We start from the raw sequence: 24,377 nt of genomic DNA, 5'->3' as shown, positions 1-24,377 counted from the left end.
TTCTCTTATTTTTTGGGAAAGGTTTAAAAAGATTGGTGTTAATTCTTCTTTAAATGTTTGGTAGAATTAATCAACAAAGCCATCTGCTTCTAGACTTTTCTTTGTTGAGAAGTTTTTTAAGTTACTAATTTAATCTCCCCTTCTATTGATCCAGTCAGATGTTCTGTTTATTCTTTTTTTCCCCCCTCTGTTTGTTCTTGCATCAGTTCCATCAATGTATGTGTTTCTAGGAGTTTGTCCATTATCATATAAATCATCCAATTTGTTGGCATATGTTATTTTCTTTTTTAAAATATTTTATTTTTTTAGTTTTAGGTGAACACAATATCTTTATTTTTACATGGTGTTGAGAATCGAACCCAGTGCCTTATGCATACTGGGCGAGCGCACTACCACTTGAGCCACATCGCTAGCTCCAGTTGGCATATGTTATTTTCATTGTATTCTTTTATAATCCTTTTTAGTTCTATAAAACTTGAAGTAATATCCCCGTTTGTTGCTACTTTTAGTAATTTGAGTCTTCTGTTTGGCCTTGTAGTATAGTTTGTAAAGGAAAGGAAGGCTCAGTACTAGATACTTCCCCTTCAGTGTTAGAACAATAGTTTCTTTACCAGCATCTCTCAGTAGTTTATGTATTTTTTTAACATTATAGACTCATGAACTTTCAACCATTACAGGTTGTTTTGATGTCCCAAATTTGGCCATTGAGACCCTTCTTCCACATATCTCCTAAGTGCTTTGATAGGCCCCTGGTAGTCTTTGATTTTTTTTTTTTTTTGTATTTGGGAGTTGAACCCCAGGTGCATTTTATTGCAGAGTTCCATCACTAGTCATTTTTTATTTTGAGAAAGCATATACAAAGAAGTCTTGCTTGTGCTTGTGTGCCTTTCACCCTGTTTTCTCCCTTGTACAACTGTAATATTTAAGTATGTATATTAAATATACATATTTTAAATTTTTTTTGGTTGTAGATGGACATACTACATTTATTTTAATTATTATGTGGTGCTAAGGATCAAACCCAGTGCCTTACACATGCCAGGTAAGCATTCCACCATTGAGCCACAACCCCACCTCAAACATAAATATTTTTTATTTTATAAATATATATATACATAATATGTAATATTATAAATATATGTATTTGTTTTTCCATTTTTTGAAATATTATATATGAATCTCCTTTAAATAGATGATAGCATTCATTTTTCCCCACCTTGTTTTTTCACTTAAATATATATATCCTAGGGCTGGGGATGTGGCTCAAGCGGTAGCGCGCTCGCCTGGCATGCGTGCGGCCCGAGTTCGAACCTCAGCACCACATACAAACAAAAGATGTTGTGTTCGCCCGCTGAGAACTAAAATAAATAAATAAATATTTAAAAAATATATCTATATCCTAGGATTTACTTTATAGTAATATATAGATATATTTCCTTATTACTCTATATACTTGCATAGTCCTTTATTATTTAGCAGCTCATTTTTAGGTTGTTTCTAATCTTTCACTCTTGTAAATTCTCCTGTATCAAATAGCTGTGTGTATATCTTCTTGTATTCTGACAGTACTGCTTTGGGGTGGATTCTTGGAAATGAGGTTTCTGAAAAGGTAAATGCAGGTATAATGGTGCCAGATATTGCTAACTTCTCCATTGGGGTTTTACTGTTTGTTTTTTTTTTTTCCTTTCTACCAGCAATGTAAAAGAGTTCCTGATTCTTCCAGATCCTCATTAATAGAGAATGTTATCAATATAGTGAGAAATGGTGTTTTCATGTGTCATTTCAAGTTGTCATTTTTCTTATTATAGCACCATTTTCATAGTATGTGTATTTATTTATTTGATGTGGTGCTGAGGATCAAACCCAGTGCCTCTCATGTGCTAGGCAAGTACTGTACCACAGAGTTACCACCCCAGCCCTCATTTTTTATTTTTTTTTTTAATTTGAGACAGGGTCTTAGTAAATTAGCTAGGTGCTTGCTAAATTGCTAAAGGCTTTGAACTTGCAATCTTTCCTGTCTCAGTCTCCTGAGTTTCTGGGATTACAGGCATGCATCACTACACCCAGCCCTTTATTTTATTTATTTTTATATGGTGCTAAGGATAGAACCAGAGCCTCACCAGTGCTAGGCAAGTGACATACCACTGAGCTACAACCTCAGCCCCTGCATTTCTTTTCTGAGCGCATTTTAAATTGTTTGAGGTTTGTGTGTATTGTGTACAGGATTTTGGTACAGGCTCACAGGACTGAAGGGCTAGTTTGTGACTACTGATTCTGATAGGATACGATTTTCCCCTCCTTTTCAGATGTCAAGATTGACTGTTTTTTTCTTTCTGCTTTTGTGGAATAGATTTTATTTCTTATTAAGCATTTATACTGTTTAACTGTGTTTTGGGTAGGTGTTTGGACAGCTAGTACTATGCATCTTTTTCATGTAGTGTCTCTGAAAAGAAAAGGTAATGGTCCACAGGATTTGGTAGAATTTTTCTAAGGGAATCTGGGTTTGTTCTGCCTTAATCAACTTGTAGAACTCCTTTTTTTTTTTTTTCTTGGTATTGGGGATTGAATTTGGGCATTCCACCACTGAACCACGTCCGCAGTCCTGTTTTGTATTTTATTTAAAGACAAGATCTCACTGAGTTGCTTAGCACCTCACCATTGCTGAGACTGGCTTTGAACTTGGGATCCGGGCTGGGGATGTGGCTCAAGCTGTAGTGCGCTCATCTGGCATGCGTACAACCCGGGTTTGATCCTCAGCACCACATACCAACAAAGATGTTGTGTCCGCTGATAACTAAAAAATAAATATTAAAATTCTCTCTCTCTCTCTTAATAAAAAAAAAAAAAAAAAAAAAAAAGAACTTGGGATCCTCCTGCCTCAGCATCCTCAGCTGCTGGGATTACAGGTGTGTGCCACTGTGCCCAGCCTAACTTTTGTTTTTGACTTCTGTGCTTTTCTTACTTGCTTTTCAGCCAGTTAAGCATTTTAATTTTTTTCCCCCCAGTGCTGGGGATTGAACCCAGGACCTCAAGCATACTATGCATGTGCTCTACCAATGAGCCTTCATCTCTAGCCCTTAATTATCTTTTAAAATATGTTATTTAGAATTTAGCTCAGTGGCATTGTACTTGCCTAGCATATGAAGCCTTGGGTTCTTTACCCAGCACAGCACTAAAACAAAACAATGTTATTTAGGAGATTTAATTGTTTTCAGTTGAAGACACTTTTTGGTTATCAAAATCTCCCAGTTATTTTTCAATGATATCTTGTCTAATTTTCTTATTATTTGAGATAAACTCAAATCTGCTTTCAGGTTATTATTTAATCATTTTTTTAAAAAAAATCTCTAGCTAGGCTAAAATTTAGAACAACTTTACTTTTAAAAACTTATTTTCCTTTCCTATTCATTGTTTAGACTTTCTCCTACTTTAATTACATCTTATTGCTCTTGGCTTTTGTTTTTAATTATAGCCTTATGATATTTTTTGAGTTGTAAAAATGGGGACTTGTTCTTTAATTACAGTCACATTAGACTTGTTGAAGGAAAAGACCTGAACATTATCAGTAAGAAGAATCAGCATGAGGTGTGAAAAGTCTGTGACACTAATACATATTTAACCAGATTGTGATCAGTGTTTTCTCTTCTTTCAGGTTTGTAGTACTTTGCAGGATTCTAGAATTTCATATGGTTTCAGTTCAAGACCACATTTGACTGAGATTCATAGTTCTCTTAAAATTCCACAGGAAGGAAAAAGAACCTGTATTCTTGTAGACAGTCGTGAAATCACTTCTGGTGTAGAAGTTATTTCTTTTTTAAGAGCAATCCATGGGTTTCAAGTAGAGGTATGTCCTCTTAATGGCTGTGATTACATTGTGAGTAATCGCATGGTGGTGGAAAGGAAGTCTCAATCTGAGATGTTAAATACTGTCAATAAGAACAAGCTCATCGAGCAGATCCAGCACCTACAGAACATGTTTGAAAGAATATGTGTGATTGTGGAAAAAGACAGAGAAAAAACAGGTTTGTGTTTTAAAATATTTGTTTAGGAGCCTGAATAGGAACTTGACTATTTTATTATTCTACTGTCAAGCAATAGAAAACTCTTAAAATATAAATACTTAACTCGGTGAATGTCATTTCACATTTTAATGCCATTATGTTTATCATCAGTTGTTGTAATTAAATGAAACCTATGAGAACTGAAGGCAAGTAAAGTCAATCATGACTTCAAGAATCCAAGAGAGGAGGGCCTTAAATAAAGCAGCAATGGAGAACAGAAGTAGGATCAAAGAGATGCTTAAGAGTCAGGATTTGTAGGAGTTGGTTGGAAGAGTTGAGAATTACTATTTCTTGACCAACTTCCTAGTTACTGGCCAGTTAGGTAATGGTGCTGTTTATTGCAATATGATTATAAGAAAAGCAGCAGATTTAACTGCTCAAGAACTCAACTTTGAATGAACATGAAGATTAACTTTGCAATTGATCATTGAAATGGGTGCTAAGATAAATTTGGAAATGTCAAATTGGAGTTACAAATTAGGGAATTTCTGTGGTTATTATTTAATTGTATGTATGGGGAGTTCCAGAGAATAGTGAAAAGACCAAAAGAAATGGAATCTAGATGTATTGATTTCAAGTTTCTTGATGGGGATGTGGCTCAGTAGTGGAGCATTTGCTTGGCATTCCTGAGGCACTGGATTTGATCACCAACATTGCTAAAAAAAAAAACAAAAACAGAACAAACGAAATCCAGCTTCTTTATAGCTATGTGATGTTTGTTACCTTGATAGATCACTCCCTCTGATGAGTAAGTATTAACCATATACTTGTAACACTCATTTTATCATATTATGAGCATTAAGTGAAATCATGTAGGCAAAAGCCATTATGGACAAATTGAAGACTTACACATAAAACTAAATAGTATAGTTTATGTAAAACATTGATTTGAGAATTAGGCAACTGTTTCATCCCCCATACTATCACTGGTGAACCATGTGACCAGTGATAAGTAAATGTTATCTTTCAGTTAAATTAAGGTTTTTTTTTTCCTTTTTAATTCAACAAGTGAGGGATAAAGGAATTAGATTTAGAACAGAGAGAAAGTAACATAGAAAAAAATTGTATAACCAGCTTCTTGGTTAACTGGCCAACTGGTATAAATTTGGTGGGCATAAGTGGGGAATGCCAAAAACAGGTTGTAACTAGAATATGGAAAAGAAAATGAACAAGAATGTTAGGCTAATAAATTAATGATGAAGTAACATTAAAATGGGCATGCAGGATATTTCTGTAGTTTACCTTTGGAATAAGTACATGAGATAATTTTTTTATATTAGTTAAACCAATAATTAAGGAGCCCTTCATCTATGCCAGCAATAAGAAATTAATAATATAGCCTTGGTCTTCAAAAGTGAATTATCTAGAAATATAAATTCTCTTTTATATTTTCACCTTCCTATGTTGATTTCAGTTGAAGTTCTCCTTAATATCTCTTAGATATTAGAGAGTCACTTTAAAACGTTTGCTGTCAGTTTCTCATTAGTAGAATGTAGCACTAGTTTGTTCAATGCTATAGATCTTGGTATTTAAAAATTATAAATTAATGATTCTACTTAGTGTTAGTTACTAAAGTTTATATTTTCCTAAACATGAAATATTTAGGAGACACATCAAGGATGTTCAAGAGAACAAAGAGTTATGACAGTCTGCTGACCACCTTAATTGGTGCTGGAATTCGAATTCTTTTCAGTTCCTGCCAAGAAGAAACTGCAGATTTGCTAAAGGAATTGTCTTTAGTGGAACAAAGAAAGAATGTTGGTATTCATGTTCCAACAGTGGTAAACAGTAGTAAATGTGAGGCACTTCAATTTTATTTAAGTATTCCCAATATAAGTTATATAACTGCATTAAATATGTGTCACCAATTTACATCTGTGCAAGAGATGGCTAACAGGTATGTCTATTTTTGTAACATTTTATAATGATTACTTTTAAATGATTCTTAGAAGCATTTCATAGAATTTTAATATTTTCAAAAAAGACTCAGTGACCATTAATAAACTTTTTTTTTTTGTTGTTGTTGTTGTTTTATTTTGTTTTTGCCTGTTAACTGGTACCAAGTATTGGTTAATTCATGAAGATGAGACACTAATTGGGGGCAGGGGGGGAGTAGGCCTTGCCTTCAAGGTGCTTAGAGCTCTATGGGGAGATAGACAACAGTTTGACCTTGCATTCTAAGATTTCTGGGCCATTCAGTTCTGTAACTAGAACATTCAAGTTGAGAATTATACTAGTTTTGCTTGTTTTAAAGTGCCAAGGATCAATCCCAGGACTTTGTGCATGCTAGACAAGTACTTTTTCATTGAACCATACCCGTAGCCTGGTTTTTGATTATTATATTGCTTGCAGAAGGATATATTAGAACGTAAGTTTATTTTAATTAAAGGTCCATAGGAGGTATGGTGTCTTAGTTAATTTGGGCTGCTATAATCCCATACACTTATTGGCTGACTTATAAAGAGTTCTACAGGCTAGAAGTCTGAAGTCTAGGTGGCAACATGGTTGGGTTTTGGCAAAGGCCCTCTCTTCTGGGTTGCAGTCTACTGACTTCCTGTATTCTCTCAGGGTAGAAGCAGAGTTAGCTGGTGCCTCTTTTAAAAGGGTGCTGAGGACTCTTATGATCAACTTACCTCCCATAGTCCCCACCTCCAAATATGATCTGTGTTAAGTCATCCCACTGTTATGCTAATGAAGTAACTGGCACAGAAGGGTTTGTTTAGCCCATTTTGGAGATTGAAAGTTCAACAAGCACAGCAAAGGCTCTGTAGTGATTCTGTGTTACCTCATGGAGTGGATAGCAAAGGCAGGAGCACTTGATTTTATCAAACCAGGTACAGGGAGAGAAACAGGGATCCTACAATCTCTGCCAAAGGCAGTGTGCTGCCTCCAGGAATCTAAACTTCTCCCACTAGGCCCCACCTCTTAAAGGTCCTTACCATCTTCCAGAACTGCTGCCTGGAGGACCAAGTTCTCTACACATGAACCTTTTTTGGGGGTGGTAGTAGTAGGAGGAGACAGAAACCAGCACCATCAATTTGGGATCAAAGTTCCATCACATGAATTTTGGGGAGATAATATTCAGTTGTAAAGCAGATGATTTTATATAAATGAAATGTTTTTGTTTTATTTAACTAATGCTAAAGACTTATCAGCTGCATGTGTAATGCTCAGGAAGATGTGATTTTTCTTAAATGCTATTTGGTATTCTTTAGGTAAGGTAAGAATATTAAATTTTATAAAAACCAAAAGTTATAGTATAATGTTTTTGTCCCATTTATTTTTCAGCTCACCTCAAGAAATCTCCACCTGTGCACAAGTGACTCATCAAAAAGCTGAGGAGATCTATAGATATGTTCACTACATATTTGATACGGAAATGTTACCAAATGATCTTAAAGATAGATTGAAATATGATACATGATCAGAGACTACTCAAGATGAAGTTATTGTATTCTCACAATTCTAAATGCACTTCAGTAATCATTGCTATGGTTTGTGCCAGTTTAAAATATGTAACAGAATATTTCCTTATCACTTAAAGATATTTTGTGTACATTTTTATTTATGTAGATTACAAATTATTTTAAAAGAAATTCTTTAATGCTTAGTAAATATTTTGACTAGATTATGGAATTAATTTCTTTATTTAATAAATCAATGTTTTGTTACAAGTACTATTGAGGAGAAAATAAAAGCTGAGTGAGATGTGTTCTGGGATTTTCCCTGCAAGATGTATTGTCATTGTTATTTCTTAGCATGAATAGTATCCATGCCTACTGCCAACTTAGTGGTCACAAACCATTATTCCTATATATGAACTATAATATTGCCAATATTTTAAATGTACTGAATCTAAACATATATATTGATAAGGATTAAGTGGTAGGTGTCTTGTCAGATCAATAACCCAGTCACTAGGAAAGTAGAAAATTTAGATAGGGCAAGGGATGGAGGGGAAGGGAAGAGGAATCGGGGTAGGAAAGACAGTGGAATGAGGTGGACATCATTATCTTAACTAAATGTATGAAGACACAAATGGTGTGGCTCTACTTTGTGTATAATCAGACATGAAAAATTGTGTCTATATGTGTACCATGAATTGAATCACATTCTTCTGTCATATATAACAAATTAGAATAAATTTAAAAATTTTTAACTGAATGTCACCTCCACTAAAGATATATACAAGTCAAGTATATTCAAGTCCTAATAATATGGACTCCAAACTATTACTTTTGTTGTTGAAATATATTCTAAGTGGCATAAGAGTTTGAATTTAGTATTTCTTGTGTGTGTGAGGGGGGTGGATTTCCCTAGGGATTGAACCGAGGGCTACTTTACCACTGAGCTAAATCCCCTACCCCCGTTATTTTGAGACAAATTTTCACCAAATTGCTTAGGGAGGTTTATCTTTAGATTTATATAGAATAGAAAAAAGCGACACTTTTTTTTCCTCCATGTATATATGGTACTAGGGATTGAACTTAGGAACATTCAACCACTGAGCTACATCCCCGTATCTTTTTATTTAGAGACAGTATCTCAAACTTGCAATTCTCCTGACTCGGCCTCCCCTCCCAAGTCCATGGGATTACAGGTGTATGTCATAGTACCTGGCTGGAAAAATTTTTTTGAACAAGATTGAATATATTTGGTTTTCACCCATTATATTTGTGATGTTATTAACTTAAGACTTTGTTTTTATTTTGAATATAAATTAGACTCTTAAAAAGTCAAGTCTAGAAGAACTAATAAGCAGCAGCCTCATTTGTGTCCCTTTACTATTCATCTTTTTGATTACTAATCTATCTTATTATTTTAATCCTTGAGCCTTTTAAAGTCTTTTGCATTTTTGCTTTGTTTTCTTCAGAGGTTTCTTATCTTACCTTAAACATTATTAATTTACTTTATGACCTAATAGAAATGGGACTACCAGGAACCTGAGAGGGTAGGATACCAAAAAAAAAAAAAAAGAAAGAAAGAAAAAGAAAAAAAGACCACCAAAGTAGAAAAGGACACTGAAGGAGTTTATAGACTGGACATAGGGAATATGAGCACTGAGAGTAAGACTTGTGTTCTGGGTCAAGTATATGCCATTCCACAATTTTTTGTTATTAGATTTGACTTAATGTTATAAAATACTTTTGTGTGTCATGGATTTCTTAACTTCCAATATACTACCGTAAATTTAAGCAGCAGAATGTAATGTAATGTCAAATATTGGCATCTAACTTGTAAATGGTATTTTTTTTAGGGCCACTCTAATAAAACAAACCTTTTATATCTTTCCTTTCCTTTATTCCATCCTATATCTACTAAGGGTTGTGGGAATGGAAATAATCATAGTAGTTTAAAGAAGAAGGGTAGTCTAATCATGCTATTTTTTAAGTAATCTTTTTAAAATTTTCTTTTTAGACGTTGATGGGCCTTTATTTTATTCATTTATTTATATGTGGTGCCAAGAGTCGAACCCAGTTGCCTCATGCATGCTAGGGAAGTGCTCTACCACTGAGCCACAACCCCAGCCCCCAAGTAAACTTTTTAGAAATGCTCAAGTAGAAAAACTTCTACTACTAAGAAACTTAATCAGCACCCTTAACAAAATGTGTATTTGTTTTCTTTCTCTGATCAGTCAATAAAACAAAAATAAAAACAACCTGGAAACAAATACTATAAAGACTAACTTTATTTGAATAGTTAGGAATGAATGTGTACTATAACCAGAAAGAAAATATTTTTATGTCAAATTCTGAAACATAATGACAGAATTATGCTAAAATGTTATTTCTAAAGAGCTGTAAGTAAAAGAAAGGATGTTTACTATGACATAATATTCATTAACTTGGCTCCTTATAATGGTGGATCTGTTAACCTGTATGTCTGCAAATGAAAGCAGGGTGGTAGAATGCAGTAGCATCTGTTCTCTAGTAAAATATTTAAAAATCAATAAATTAAAGTTGCATTGGTTTCATAGGGAGATCATGAGAAATGAGAGAAACGTTAAATAGTTTCAACAATGCATAATTTAAACATTAAATCAACTTTGGTGGTGACAAATGCTGTAATTTTTCATGAATTCAGAAGTCATTAATCCAACTTCTTTCATCTCCCCACCTCCCCTTTTTAGGGTAGCAAGACTTTAAAAAGTGTTATTTGGGACATGATTTTATTAAATCATTAAAGTAAAGTAAACAGACTTAGATGCTTATAAGAAACTTAAAACTATATTTTAATATTACAAAACACAAATATATAGCTGTGTAAACAACCTGCAGCAATGAGGAATATTCGACAGGATATTTTAATACAAACATGAAACCTTTGGGGAAAAAAATCCATATTTTCATATGAAGCTACATTATGAAAAAATGCTTATTCACCCAATGGAGATACAAATATACTGTCTGCTTTATGATAAAAATCATTAAATCATTCTCATTTTTACTATTCAGAATCAGAATTTGAAAAATAATCATCTTTCTCTTCTTCATCTGAAGGTTCCATAGCATTAGTTAAAAGTTTTCCAATACCAGATTTGTCTCCTAAGTCTGTAAGGAGATATTTAATAAAAAGGATTAATACATATCCAAGTAATTTTAGTGAAAATTGAAAAAGTGTAAGGAACTAACAACAATTTCAGGATTGTTTAAATAAATATTGCCAAATAATAGATGCCTTATTTACAAAATAAATAAATTACCTTGGTTAAACAGGGTTTTTCTTGATGTTGGAGTTGAGAAATTAGTTTCAACCTATAAAAGAGTTCACATTTATAGGTAAGTGGTACCTACTTTCAAGCCTAGAGAAAATTAAGTATGCTTAATACACAGTATAACAGTTAAAATGCTTGATAGTTATTTGTCAAAAGCCTAATTTTATTTCATTCATCCAGGGCAAAAATCACAACTTGTTGGATATTGTTTCTCACTGTTGGCAAACATTACTGTAAGAAAACATTACAAACTAATGCTACAATGGCTAAAGGATACTCTATATGCTTCTAAAAGCCAATATTGAAATATTTATTTCATTTAAATAATTAAAATCCTTGGCTAGTAAAAATATATTTTTTCATAATCAAATAACTGACTATAGTAAAAAAAAAAAAGTCCATATTTGGAAAACATTATACTATCAAAGTATTAGTTCCCCTACCTCAAAGTCTTGGCTTAAAATGGTGGTAACATATGCAAAATTTTAAGTGCATTTTCATAGTACTAGCTAAAATTGGCACTCTTTGTGCACACACACGAGAAGCACTGGATTGGGGAACTTAGCAAGAACCAGTTTACTGGAAAAAAAGACAAATCTTACACTTAACCATTGAGTCACATCCCAGCCCTATTTTGTATTTTATTTAGAGAGGGTCTCATTGAGTTGCTTAGCAGCTCACTAAGTTGCTGAGGCTGGCTTTGAACTCATGATCCTCATAAGCCACTGGAATCACAGGTGTGTGCCACAATGCCTGGTTGAGTCAAATCTTTAGACTCCCATTCATTCCATGGCTTTCTCCCCCTAAGAATTGTGGGACTGTAGAAAGGGAATCTTAAGGATCACTAAGGAGTCTATCTAGTTCATTTATGGAGTTCAAATTTCTTTGAAAGAACAAGAGTCTCCAGACTGATTTTAAAGCAAGGTCCCAGTGAAATACTTACTATTTCCTGTGTATAAGTGAAGTCCAGGAACATGGATGTGATTATGTAATGCCAATATTTAGAGACTCTGAGAGAGGAATTATATTCTAGCCAGTATGCAGCATAAACATTTCAAGTTAAGTTAGGGAAGAAAAGGAGTACTTTTAGGGTATGAATTTCCTGTCCCCATAAATTAGTCTGCACGATTAGCTTTGAGGAAATTTGAAGTGAATTAGCTTTTCTAAAATCTTGCTTCTTATGTCTGGTTATCATTAAGTAGATGAATCTGAAAACCATCTGAAGATTATTTTAAAGCTGCATGGAAGCTGATGAAATGTCTTCTATAAAAATCATGATTTAATTAGTCTGATTATTCCCTGGTAACTCTTTTTACTCATTCTTACCTTGGTCAAATGTTTGATCTATAAGCTTCCATCTGTAATCTTACAGTAGTTATTTCACATGGACTATTATATAGCTATTATAATATGTCATATCTTACAGGGTTCTATAGATAAATGTTGGATAAAATAATAAAAATACTTACCCTTTTTTTCTTAACATTGCCCCAGACAATGCCACCATTACTTTTATGATTTTTTTGCATACGATAAACATACTTATCACAATCCTTCCTGTTTAAATACAAAATAATTTCAAGTCAAAATTAACTATAATACTTTTACCTTCAGGCTGAAAAGTAATTGTTAAAATCTAAAATCTATTCAATCTTAAAAAAAAAAGGTAGATTTTCACCAGGTGTGTTGGCACACAACTGTTAATCCTAGAAGCTTGAGAAGCTGAGGCAAGGTGGATTTGCAAGTTCAAAGCCAGCCTTGGCAACTTAGGGAGACCCTGTCTCAAAAAAAAAAAAAAAGGTTGGGAATGTGGCTCAGTGGGTGGTTCAGAGCCCCTGGGTTCAGTCCCAAGTACCAAAAAAAAAAATCAGTAGTTCACTACTGAGAATGTACACCTCTTTAAGGCTATGTCTGGCAATGCATACTCTGTATTTTTATCTTCCAATTATGTTTGGTTTTCAATCAGCTCAGCTTTTATTTCTCCATAATTATATATTTCTTGTATTCCCCATACCAATGATGAAGGTTTTGTTTTTTCATTTCTTTTTACCTCATCTCTACTCCAGCTCATTCTCAGAAAATAGGACTGCCCTACAATTTACAGATGAAAACTGAAGCCAAACATAATGGTGGTTTTCAATTCCCTATCTCACTTCACACGCACAAGGCCATGGGTTCAATTCTTAGCACAACAACAACAAAGTTAAGCCAACTTTTAGAGATGGTGAAGTCAAGAGACAGTAAAGGTTTAGAAAACAAAACTCAATTTCTTAAAGTAAAAAAGATTTTAGGATAGAAAATCTATTGGGTATTTGCGCTATAAGAAAAAAAGAAGTCCTGTATTATTATAAACGCAGTATAAACAGGAAATATAACAGAAACTCACAGACTCATATCAGTGTTATCCCACACAGCCTATAAATACTAGCTATTTTTTTTTTTATAATATTTGCACTGTGGCCTTTATTTATTTATTTATTTATCTTTTAAAGAGAGAGTGAGAGGGGGACAGAGAGAGAGAATTTCAACATTTATTTGTTTTTTCTTAGTTCTCGGCGGACACAACATCTTCCTTTGTATGTGGTGCTGAGGATCGAACCCGGGCCGCACGCATGCTAGGCGATCGCGCTACCGCTTGAGCCACATCCCCAGCCCTAAATACTAGCTATTGATGTTTTAGTTTAAAAAATTTCCTTTCTCTATGAATTCATGTTGTATAAAATTGGGATCATGCTATATGTTGTTTTATTTAATTTTTAAAAACAATTATTGTCCGAACATTATTCCATGTCAACAATTTTTTTTTGGTACCAGGGATTGAACTCTTGAGGCACTCAACCACTGAGCTGCACACACCCCCTTTTTTGTATTTCATCTAGAGATAGGGTCTCACTGAGTTGCTTAGTGCCTTACTATTGCTGAGGCTAGCTTTGAACTCTCAAACCTCCTGTCTCAGCCTCCTGAGCCACTGGGATTACACGCGTGCATGATCACGCCCAGCAAGATCAGCATTTTTAATTGCCAAATGGAATAGCCCTCTTTGTGACATCAAACTATTGGTCACTCCTATTCTTTCCTGTTAATTTCATTTATATTTATATTTCAAATAGTTCTTATATACACACAGTTCAAGATTCAAGTCACACTTTCATTCATCCCTAAACATTTTTACCTATCTCGTCAAGAGATATTTAAATAAAAGCAATTATACACATATATATGCACATAACACATTATTCACTGCATCTTGCAATTTTTAATTAATATATCTTGGGCATTTGACCATAGTAGTAATAAAAAATTTCTTCATTAATTTGTATGATGACATAATATATCAGAATTCATTCTGAGATTCCCTACTGATTAACATTTGAATTCTGCCATTTTAACAATGCTACAATAAATTAGGTGTACATTCACAATTCTAAAAACAGAATTCCTGGTTCAAAGGCCATGTATGGTTTATACATATTGACAGATCCTGACAAACTGTTACTGCAGATTCTACTTATTTATTTTTATTTTTTAGTACTAAGGATTGAATCAAGGGGAACTCTACCACCTAACTATCCTCCCAAGTCCTTTTTATTTTTTATTTTGAGACAAGATCTTGCCAAGTTGCTGGTTTGCCTCAAACTTGGGATCATCCTACCTCATCCTTCTGAGTGTCTGGGATTACAGGTGTGTGCCATAGCACCTGGAAGATTGTACTGATTTACATTTTTATTAACATATGCATGAGAAAAGCTTGTTTTCTTGCTGATTTGTAGGAAACATATTAGGGAAATTATTAGCCTTTGCCTGTGACAAATTGCAGTAAGTTCTTTTGTAAGAACTTATCTTTTCAATGTTTGCAGTAGTTAATACCAGGCGAAACGTATACAATTTTTTTCATATGGCTGACTTTATTTATCATTTGTGGCTTCTGGATTTTTGCATCACACTTAGAAAGACCTTCTTCCATACCATCGTCCTACCTTAGCTTCCTGAGTGGCAGGAATTACAGGTGTGCATCATGCTTGGCCCATCATTCTTTAAATAATAATTCTTCCCATTACTACATCTTTGTTTCTCAACTCATGAAATATTTAAATGTTCCTCAATGATGCAGAATATTCAAATAGCACATGCAAAATTATTCACCTGTTTATAGAGTTCAGCATGCCAGGAGTGACATGCCGACACTGAGGAGTTTCTGCCAGTGGAAAGATAACAGATGATGGAGTTGTTGGATTTCTGTCCATATTTGGCAGAATATCATCAGCATCTTGACTGTCCTGGAAACTTGGTAACTAGAAAACAAATATTTTCAGCAGGCACACATAAAAATAAATATTTTTTTCATTATCATAAGATGATTTTTAGTGAATTGGTGTTTTTCTCCTCATAATTTTCCAAATTAGATAATTAAAAACAGTAGTAGATTGATGACAGAATCACTAAAGACAAAAGAAATTTGTTTGCATGTAAAATGGATTCAGTAACACCTATTTCTAAAGGCTGTGCAGACTAGAAGTATGCAAATGATTTCTGCAGAGTCAGACGGTAAATACTTTAGGATTCATGGCCTACAGTCTTTGTCCCACCTACTCAAAATGTGTTACTATGAAAGCAGATGCACATAATATGCAAACAAATCGGCACCTCTGTGAAACAGATGATAAACTGAATTTGACCAAAAGGCCCACAGCTTGCTGACTTTAGGTGTAGAAAAAACAAAATAAAAATAAAAATGAAAATGAACTGTGCTTGGCTCTTAGTAGGGACTCATGCAGTGTTAAAGATCTTTATACTGAAATTGTAGAAAAAGTAGACCTGTGCCATGGAAAATGAGCTAATTCACTTTCAATTTCTATCTTTTTAATGTTGTTACTCTTGTATTTAGTCCTAAACATATGTATTTAGAGCACGAAATGATGGTGGGATAACAAAGGGTACAACCTCTATTGGACCATGATATTGTGAAGGGAACACAGTATTGGCTTCAGATGGCACCCTTAAAATGTATCCTATAATTTGTATAAGCAAAAAGGAGGCAGAAATAATGTTTTAACTAGATTCTGCAAAGCACTGAGTACTAGTCTTGTAAATTTTAGATGATTTGAAAACAATATGAAGAAACTGGTAGCTGAAAAAATTACACAGTTATGATATTATTCAATTCAATTGTCCATATCCATGTATTTGTACATTAATCTTTATACAATTAACATTTAGATTCTAAAATACTCTTAAACTAGCACTTCATATTTATACTATATTTCATTGCTTATGAAAAACATTTACTGTATATTCATTTCCAGGTTTTTGCTATACAGTTAAACCTGGAATGAGTATTTGCAAAGATTTTAAGCTTCTGAATTTCTTAGGATGAATTCTGAAGAATAGAATTTATCTTTATAGCTTTTGTAATATATTAGCACAGTATGCTTTCTGAAAGCTATGAATCCATTGATGTATCTACAGTGAACATTTTAACTTATTTTTTAAAAAAGACTATAACACAGAAGGTATATAGATGTACACATCTATATAACTATACATATTTTATATTTACTTATTTACTTACTTATTTGCTTATTTATTTATTTCTGCATTGCTGAGGACTGAACTGGGTGGCGGGGTAGGGGGTGGGTGGTGCGCTTTATCACTTAGCCTAGCCCCTTGTTTATTAAAATAATTTGAGACCAGATCTCACTAAGTTTCCCAGGCTGGCCTCAAAACTTGGGATCTTCCTTCCTCAGCCTTCTGAGTTTGCTGGGATTATAGGTGTGTGCCACAGTACCTAGAAAAACAAAACAAAACAAAAATCTACTCAGCTGTTCATTACATTGATCTTTTGCATTTCTTTTTAGTCTCTACTTTAGTAAATTTTGCTCTGATATTTACTATTATTTTCCTATTAATTTTGGGTTTGGTTTGCTCTTATTTTTCTAGTTTCTTGAGTTATAGTGTTAGACTATTTATTTGGTAGCTTTCTCATTTTCAATATAGGTGCTTATTGCTAATTTTCTCCATAATATGAGTTTTGCTGTATTCCATAGGTTTTGGCATGTTGTGTTTTTATTAGTTTGTTCCAAGAAATTGTTTAATTTACTTTTATATTTCCTCATTGGCCAATGGTTATTCAAGAGTATGTTTAGTTTTCATGTATAATTGCTAAGTTCCTCTTGTTGAATTCTTCAGCACCACTGGTGTGAACTCCACTGTTGGAGGGGTGTAGAGTAGTGCCAGCTCTAGCAATGCTGGCGTATTGAGTAAGTATACTTAGCAGAGGCAGTCTGGGGTATGCACTCTCAGGCCTGGTGCTGGAAATGGTATGACAGGTAGCCAATGGGGTAGCTAGTTCTATTGGGAAGTGAAAAGGCAGGGGTGCAGTTCCAGCGGGGAAGTGTCTTGGTATCTTGGGTCCTGGGGGTGTCCTATACTGCTGAGCTTAGCCACCTACTGTAACATAAGGCATTGTGCAGGCCTAATTGTGTTTGTGAGATTGAAGCCCTCTGTCCTAGTATGGCAGAATATCTATAGGGCCTAGGAGATGGGGATATACAGAGGCTTATGGCCCCTAGGGAAGTCTGAATTCCAATTGTGACTGTTCTCAAGATGATGTCAAGCTACAACAGTCTAGACTCTTGGAATGCAGTTTTCCATCCACCTGTTGCTCTGGTTTTCTTTGTGGAGAAGGAGAAGGTGAGCACCCAGAACCTCTTTTTGGTCATCTTGAAATCTCCTTACATTTTAAACATATATGTTTGACTATTTATTTGTTTCCTATTTGGTTTTACAATATTAAGTTTGAACCACTGAAGGGCAGACTCTGGAAACTGGTGAAAATGGCATACAGATTATTTCCTATCCTACTCTTTGGTCATATCTATAAAAGCTATCCATCCTTGGGCTGAAATATTAGTAATGAACACTACCATAAATAAAAATGAAAGATATAAAATACAGTCAATATAAAAAGCTGGGTGTGGTGGCACATACTTCTAATCCCAGTGATTTGGAGGGCAGAAGCAGGAGGATCAAAGTTCAAAGCCAGCCTCAGCAACTTAGCAAGACTCTCTTCCACAATAAAAAATAAAAGGACTAGGGATTCAGTGGTAAAGTGCCCCTGTATTCAATCCCTGGTACCCCCGCCCCCCAAAAAAAGGTCAGTATAGGTTAAGAAAACAATGATTTCATACATTTGAGACTCTTACCAATACTCTTTTTTGATTTTGTAAAGGTGTTGTACTGAAAAAATCGTCATGGTCATCTTTTGGCAACTGTTCCAGAAAATCCCTCATTTGTTGTTTCCTTTTAAGAGTTCCCACTTTGGCAGTTATCTTAATATTCTGCTTTTTATCATTCTTTCTCTCACCTTAAGAGTCATCAAGACATTTTGATAAAGATTTAGTTATATATTAACTGCTTTATATAGTTAACAACTTCTATTATTTTAACAAATGATTCTTTCTACATTGACATCTATGCAGTATGATTAGCCTACATAAGCTCATTAAACTAAGATTAGGCAAGGTGAGGTTTAAGAGATTGTTACTCTGTGAGAAAGGCTATGTCTCATACCCCTGCTGCTAAATGCCTGATTTAGTTATTTAGCTAAAATGTAAAACCTTAATGAATTATCTCTTTAAATCTTATAGGATTTCTCTCGAATAAAACACCTTTTATTAGCAACCACGGACCTAAGCATATCATCCTGGGATTATAAAAATTAAATTTATTCTCATCGTTTTCTTGTTTGTGAATCACTAGTGAGCCCTAATCAAGCGGCCTCAAATCAAATTAGATAATCAGAATAATAATTTGGGTACCGAATCTCTGTATCTAATTTACGATTTCCTAGAAAAAATTCAAAGCACAAGGCTACAAAGCTACTACTGACAGAAGTAGGTATATAGGATAACACTTTAAAAAAAAATACCTGTAATAAGACTATGGATAAATATAAAATATAATTGGTGAGTGATTAGAAGTCTACACTGAGCACTAGGAAAATGACAAAGGTTACCATTTTGGCCTTTGGGATTGGCTTGCTTTTTCTTAATCACATGTTTCTGGGGTCCTTTTCCTCGAGGATCTTCCAGGTATTTCTTCTGGCATTCCTTAGCAGTTCGAGAACCTACTGCCTTAGCTACATCTGACCAGAAACCAGGTTTGTACTTTGGTAGAGATGCAAAAGCACTGTGGAAGACCAAAACCAGTTAAACAAGAAGAAAGTCAAGGGCTGGGGATGTGGCTCAAGCGGTAGCGCGCTCGCCTGCCATCCGTGTGGCTCGGGTTCGATCCTCAGCACCACATACAAAGATGTTGTGTCTGCCGAAAACTAAAAAAAATAAATAAATAAATAAATTTTTTTTCAAAGTTCATCTGATCAATGATTTGGGAAAACTTTGGCATAAATGACTCCTATATACTGTTTTATAAATCTTATTAATGCCGACTATGCCAGAAGATAAACCTTTTTTTGTTGTTTTTGTTTTGGTGGTATTAGAGATTGAACCTGGGGTTGTTCTATTACCTATCTATATTCGCAGGCCCCTCCCCTATAAAAAAGTCTTATGCTTAGTTTCATTCCACTGTAATTTGAAAATTTTTGTATTTTAGAACAAAATGCTCTTTTAATTGAGGGAACCAAAATTTGAAAAAAAAAAAAAAAAAAGTAGAAACATAGGTAATTCCTAACTCATTCTAAAAGTTCCTTTGTAAATTTGTTTAGAACCTGGTATACATATTACCTCCCACAATAAAAAGACTTTATATATTGTACTTAGGCTGACCATTCAGCAGAAAATTTATCTTATTTATCTCACCAATTAGTTTAAAAATGGTGTAGGATGAGTTTCCCTTATCTAAAATGTTTGGGATAGGATCAGAAGTGCTTCAGATTTTCATTGTCTTTGAAGACTTTGGAGTATTTGTATGTAATGAGGATGGAACCCAAGTCTGAACGTGAAATTTGTTTTATAAACCACATATGTACACATAAACCCAAAGTAGTAATTATTTTTTAAATATATGTATATTTTTAGTTGTAACTGAACACAATAGCTTCATTTTATTTATTTATTTTTATGGGGTGCTGAGGATCTAACCCAGAGCCTTGCACATGCTAGGTAAGCACTCTGCTACTGAGCCACAACCCCAGCCCCAGTAATTATTATTTTTTGGAAATGTTAGGTTTTGAGCCCAGGGCCTCCTATATGCTAGGCAAGCATTCCACCACTGAGCTACATCCCTTGCCTGAAGGTAATTTTGTACAACATTTTTAGTGTGCCTGTGTTTTGACTATGATCAATCATGTAAGATTAGGTATGGAATTTCCCACTTGTAGCATTTGTCAGCACTCAACAAGTTTTAGATTTTGGAACATTTCAGATTAGGGATGCTAGTGTTATATCAACTATATCATGTCTTTACTTCAAATACTGTTTCTTTGACAAAATTTGCAGCAGCCCTCTATCTCTGTGGTTCCACCTCTGTAGATTTGACTAAAATATTCAGGAAAAAAAATCTGAATGTGTACAGACATGATCAGAATATTCAGGAAAAATAAAATAAATCTCTACTGAACACATACACTTTTTTCTTCTCATTCTTTAATGATAACTGTTTATATAGAATTTACGTTGTATTAGGTATTAGAAATAATCTATAGAGATGATTTAAAATATATGGGAGGATGTATAATAGGTAATATGCAAATACTATTCAATTTATTTAAGCAACTTGAACATCCACAGATTTTGGTATCCCGAGGGGTCGTGGAACCAATCCTTATGGGCATGAGATTTTAAAGAAATAATGACAAAGAATTTAAACCTAGCTTTGGAAGAATTACATTTCCAGAAGTTGAAATGGGCAGGCAAAGTGGGTAGAAGATTGGGGAAGTCTGTTTTATCAATGGAAAATAAACCTCTCCACCTTAATTGTATTAAGTCAAACCTTATAAAGTGATATCCAGGCAACATCTAAATGCAAGAATTCAGGGCCAGATAGATAGATTTGAAAATCACTATATTAAAAAGAGAGTTGGAATTTGAGAGGACATAAGATCACTAAGGGGGATACCACAGCACAAAAGCAGCCTAGAATAAGAATCTGAAGAGTAAGAAGGAAAATTACCTTCTCTGTCTGAAAATAAGCAGAGGCCATGCATGGAAGTGCATACCTATAATCCAAGCAATTTGGGAGGCCGAGGCAGAAGGACTGCAAATTTGAGTCCAGCCTCAGCTGGACCTAAACTTAGTGAGACCCTATCTCAAAAATAAAAAAGGGTTGGTGATGTAGCTCAGTGGTAAAGCACCCCTGGGTTCAATCCCCAGGGATAATGAATAAGTAAATTAGTGAATAAAATAAGTTAGAGGAGGAATATTTAGGAATTGGAAGAGTACAATGCCATGGAAGTACCTGAGGAAAAATATTTCAAGAAAGCAGATTTGACCAAATGTTATAAGGTTGGAGGGATACAAAGGAAACAGAATGGGCTGAGGATGTGGCTCAAGCAGTAGTGTGCTCGCCTGGCATGCGTGCGGCCTGGGTTTGATCCTCAGCACCACATACAAACAAAGATGTTGTGTTCGCCGAAAACTAGAAAATAAACATTAAAAAATTCCCTCTCTCTCTCTCTCTTTAAAAAAACAAACAAACAAACAAACAAAAAACAAAGGAAACAGAATGTTCCTGTTATCCTTCTCTCCTTTAATCAATCACTTTTTCCTTTTTTCCACTAGATCATTTCCATCAGCATACCATTATACCTTGGCATCAGCCATCTTACAAATAAGCAGGTTAGCAACCAAATAGCTTCCCTTATCTTCACACTTGCTTTTGGTCCCAAATTTTTCTATTCCCCATCATTGCCAAATTTCTTGGGTTGTCCATCTAGGTTGTCTTTACGTCTTTACCTTCCTATTCATTCTTGATTACTCAGTTGTTACCTGGTTTCTGTACTACCACATTACCCAAACTGTGAAATTTATGTAGACAAATCCAATTCTTATCATACCTGAGTTACCAGCAACAGACACAACAGATCAATCTCACTCTGTTGAAAACTCACTATTGGCATCTTAAAGTAATAATGGTTACAAGACACTAAAGCAGCCCCTTACTGATGTATTTTATGTCTTTAACACTTTTGTAGCCACTACTTACCAATGAAGTTTCTCTGATTCCTTTTCATTCCATTCATCATCCTGAATTAATGAAGGTAAACATTCTAAGGGATGCCTGTTAGTTTCATCGGATCCCATTCCCTCAATAATTGGAAGCTTATTCCTAACACCGGATTTCAGAAGACTTTCTTTAGCAGAAGATCTAGCTTTCTTTTGTTTAATATGAAATTCATTTTCACTTTCCTCAGTTTCAGATTCTGAAATCACTGAGATAGTCCTTGTGGAATTTCTTGTGCTTTTTCTCAGCTGAACCATTGTTTCTTTGGTATTTCCTGCTCTGGTTTTCTCAACCTCTACTTTCCTTCTAATTTCCTTTTTTATTTTACTCTCTTCACTTGACAAATTTAGTGATGACTGATGATTGTAAAAACACATAGCTTCTTGACTTTCAGTTTTCTTCAATTTTGATAGTGACCCGGCATTTTTCTTAAAGTCATAGGTGACCATTTGTTCATTTTTAGGGCTAGGCGTTTTTATTTTCTGGTTGACAGTAAGTAAAAGACATTCATCACAATTTTCCTTGTTTTCACTATTATGACGCTCACTACACTCAAATGTATTTTCCAGAGTCTCAGTGGATATACTCATGGGACTTACAGTTTTGTTTAAGTCTGACTTGTAAGTTTCTTCTTGATGCTTTGGCACTGCAGAATTTGTTATTGCTTTAATGGTTCCAAAGGACAGATTATACTTCATGCATCTTTGCTTTATCAATGTTTTAGTTTTCAGTGGTGTTACTAAAACATAAGCTTTCTTCTGCTTGACAGCCATGGATTTTCTTTCTTTATCTAAGAAAAACTGTTCTCTTGAGGTTAGAATATCAATGGGTACATCCAATTCTTCAGTTTTCTCTTTAATTTCACAAGACAAAAACAGTAACAAAAATCTCAAATTAGGTCTAAATAAATTTTAGTATAGAAAAAAATTTTAACATAAAATATACAATATTTTTTACCAAGTTCCATTGTATATCCTACTGTCCTATTAATCTTCCTGAAGCACAGGTAAATTTAAATCATTCCTCTTTTAATTTAAGCATACCAGATTATTTATACAAACCTACCAATGACTTCTCAGTCTACTGGTACACATACAAGCTCCTCTGAGAGGCCTTCAATAAAGTTCCAGTCTTTCACTGTCCTCAAATCTGAACCATATTCTATCAGACCATTGGCTATTTCTCTCATCTGCTTGGTTCTTGGCTTTAATGCTTTTCACTTTACATGTAAAGTTTCCTCACTCTTCTACAAACCAAATTAATACCTGTTTTGGTTTTATTCTCTAACCCAGTTAATCTACAAACTTTCTTTTGGGCTGGGGATGTGGCTCAAGCGGTAGCGTGCTCGCCTGGTGTGCATGCGGCCCGGGTTCGATCCTCAGCACCACATACAAACAAAGATGTCGTGTCTGCCAATAACTGAAAAATAAATATTTAAATTCTCTCTCTCTCCTCTCTCTCAAAAAAAAAAAAAAATTAAAAAAAAAAAAAAGATTTCCAAAGTGGGCTGGGGATGTGGCTCAAGCGGTAGCGTGCTCGCCTGGTGTGCATGCGGCCCGGATTCGATCCTCAGTACCACATACAAACAAAGATGTTGTGTCCGCCGAAAACTAAAAAATAAATATTAAAAAAATTCTCTCTCTCTAAAAAAAAAAAGTTTAAAAAAAAACAAAAAAACAAAAACTTTCTTTTGAATGAAAGCTATTCTTTTAAGCTTCCAGCATACACTTAAAGTCATGCTATGTTTAAAAATGAGTCCTGCATTATAATTGCATATTAATCTTTTCTTTTAATTAGACTGGAAAAAAACATTAATAATAAGAACTTTATTTTCATGTTCAGACATTTTTGCTATTGTTAGTACCAATGTGTATGTATACTGTAGACACTAAACAAATAAATATTTGTTACATTAACTCTCTGGAACTAAAATATTTAGAAGATATTAAGAAAACCACTAAGGTCACTAAACCTGACTAGACATGTAAAATATGAAATAATAGTTGTGCTAGTTAAGGATGGAATTAGGACAACATGAAACTCTAATCTTTATAGCTCTACCTCAACCCTGAAGGTAGTCAGAGACAAACCTTCACTGAATCTCTGCCAACTCCATGAATTATCATGGGAAAGTAACCAAAATTAAATAACTGAAAATTCTTTACCATATCATGTCACTAAAGAAAATATGTTGAGTGCAGTGCTCTAATTTGAAACTTGAGAAACCAGAAGCTAAACTAAGTGAAATTTGAAATTTAAATTTCCTATTATAATTATAAATACATATAAATTTCAAATCAGCATACCAATCATAAAACAACAGACTATACATTTTATATGCTACTGTTTACAAGATCAACAACAAAATGAAAGACTAATACATAATACTGAATCTGTGGGCTGGGGTTGTAGCTCAGTGGTAG

General features: G+C 34.2%; 2 protein-coding genes across 7 annotated transcripts in view; one reads left to right on the top strand and one right to left on the bottom strand.

Annotated features, from left to right (window-relative positions):
• The window catches only part of Fancm (FA complementation group M), a 60,971-nt gene extending 51,624 nt beyond the window's left edge, over positions 1 to 9,347 (top strand). For 2 of the 4 annotated variants that reach the window (XM_040274893.2, XM_005331749.5), the window contains exons 21-23: positions 3,653 to 4,022; positions 5,667 to 5,958; positions 7,350 to 9,347. In XM_040274893.2, the coding sequence (XP_040130827.2) occupies positions 3,653 to 4,022; positions 5,667 to 5,958; positions 7,350 to 7,485 (798 nt within the window). In that variant the 3' untranslated portion in view covers positions 7,486 to 9,347. Of the gene's footprint in view, positions 1 to 3,652; positions 4,023 to 5,666; positions 5,959 to 7,349 lie in introns of those variants that run through there. The other 2 variants (XM_040274894.2, XM_021730686.3) reach the window with 2 other exon arrangements.
• A 385-nt stretch (positions 9,348 to 9,732) lies between these two features.
• Mis18bp1 (MIS18 binding protein 1) overlaps positions 9,733 to 24,377 on the bottom strand; it is a 38,662-nt gene continuing 24,017 nt past the window's right edge. The window contains exons 11-17 of one of the 3 annotated variants that reach the window (XM_078050177.1): positions 21,937 to 22,807; positions 18,791 to 18,963; positions 17,979 to 18,139; positions 14,920 to 15,068; positions 12,246 to 12,333; positions 10,765 to 10,816; positions 9,733 to 10,612 (exon numbers count right to left, since the gene is read on the bottom strand). In XM_078050177.1, coding sequence (XP_077906303.1) covers positions 10,509 to 10,612; positions 10,765 to 10,816; positions 12,246 to 12,333; positions 14,920 to 15,068; positions 17,979 to 18,139; positions 18,791 to 18,963; positions 21,937 to 22,807 — 1,598 coding nt within the window. In that variant the 3' untranslated portion in view covers positions 9,733 to 10,508. Of the gene's footprint in view, positions 10,613 to 10,764; positions 10,817 to 12,245; positions 12,334 to 14,919; positions 15,069 to 16,474; positions 16,562 to 17,978; positions 18,140 to 18,790; positions 18,964 to 21,936; positions 22,808 to 24,377 lie in introns of those variants that run through there. The other 2 variants (XM_078050178.1, XR_013439015.1) reach the window with 2 other exon arrangements.

The sequence above is a fragment of the Ictidomys tridecemlineatus genome, chromosome 5 (genome assembly GCF_052094955.1).
Source record: "Ictidomys tridecemlineatus isolate mIctTri1 chromosome 5, mIctTri1.hap1, whole genome shotgun sequence".
NCBI classification, from domain to species: domain Eukaryota; kingdom Metazoa; phylum Chordata; class Mammalia; order Rodentia; family Sciuridae; genus Ictidomys; species Ictidomys tridecemlineatus.
Note: the sequence above shows the minus strand (reverse complement) of the source record. Positions and strands in the feature narration are given on the sequence as shown.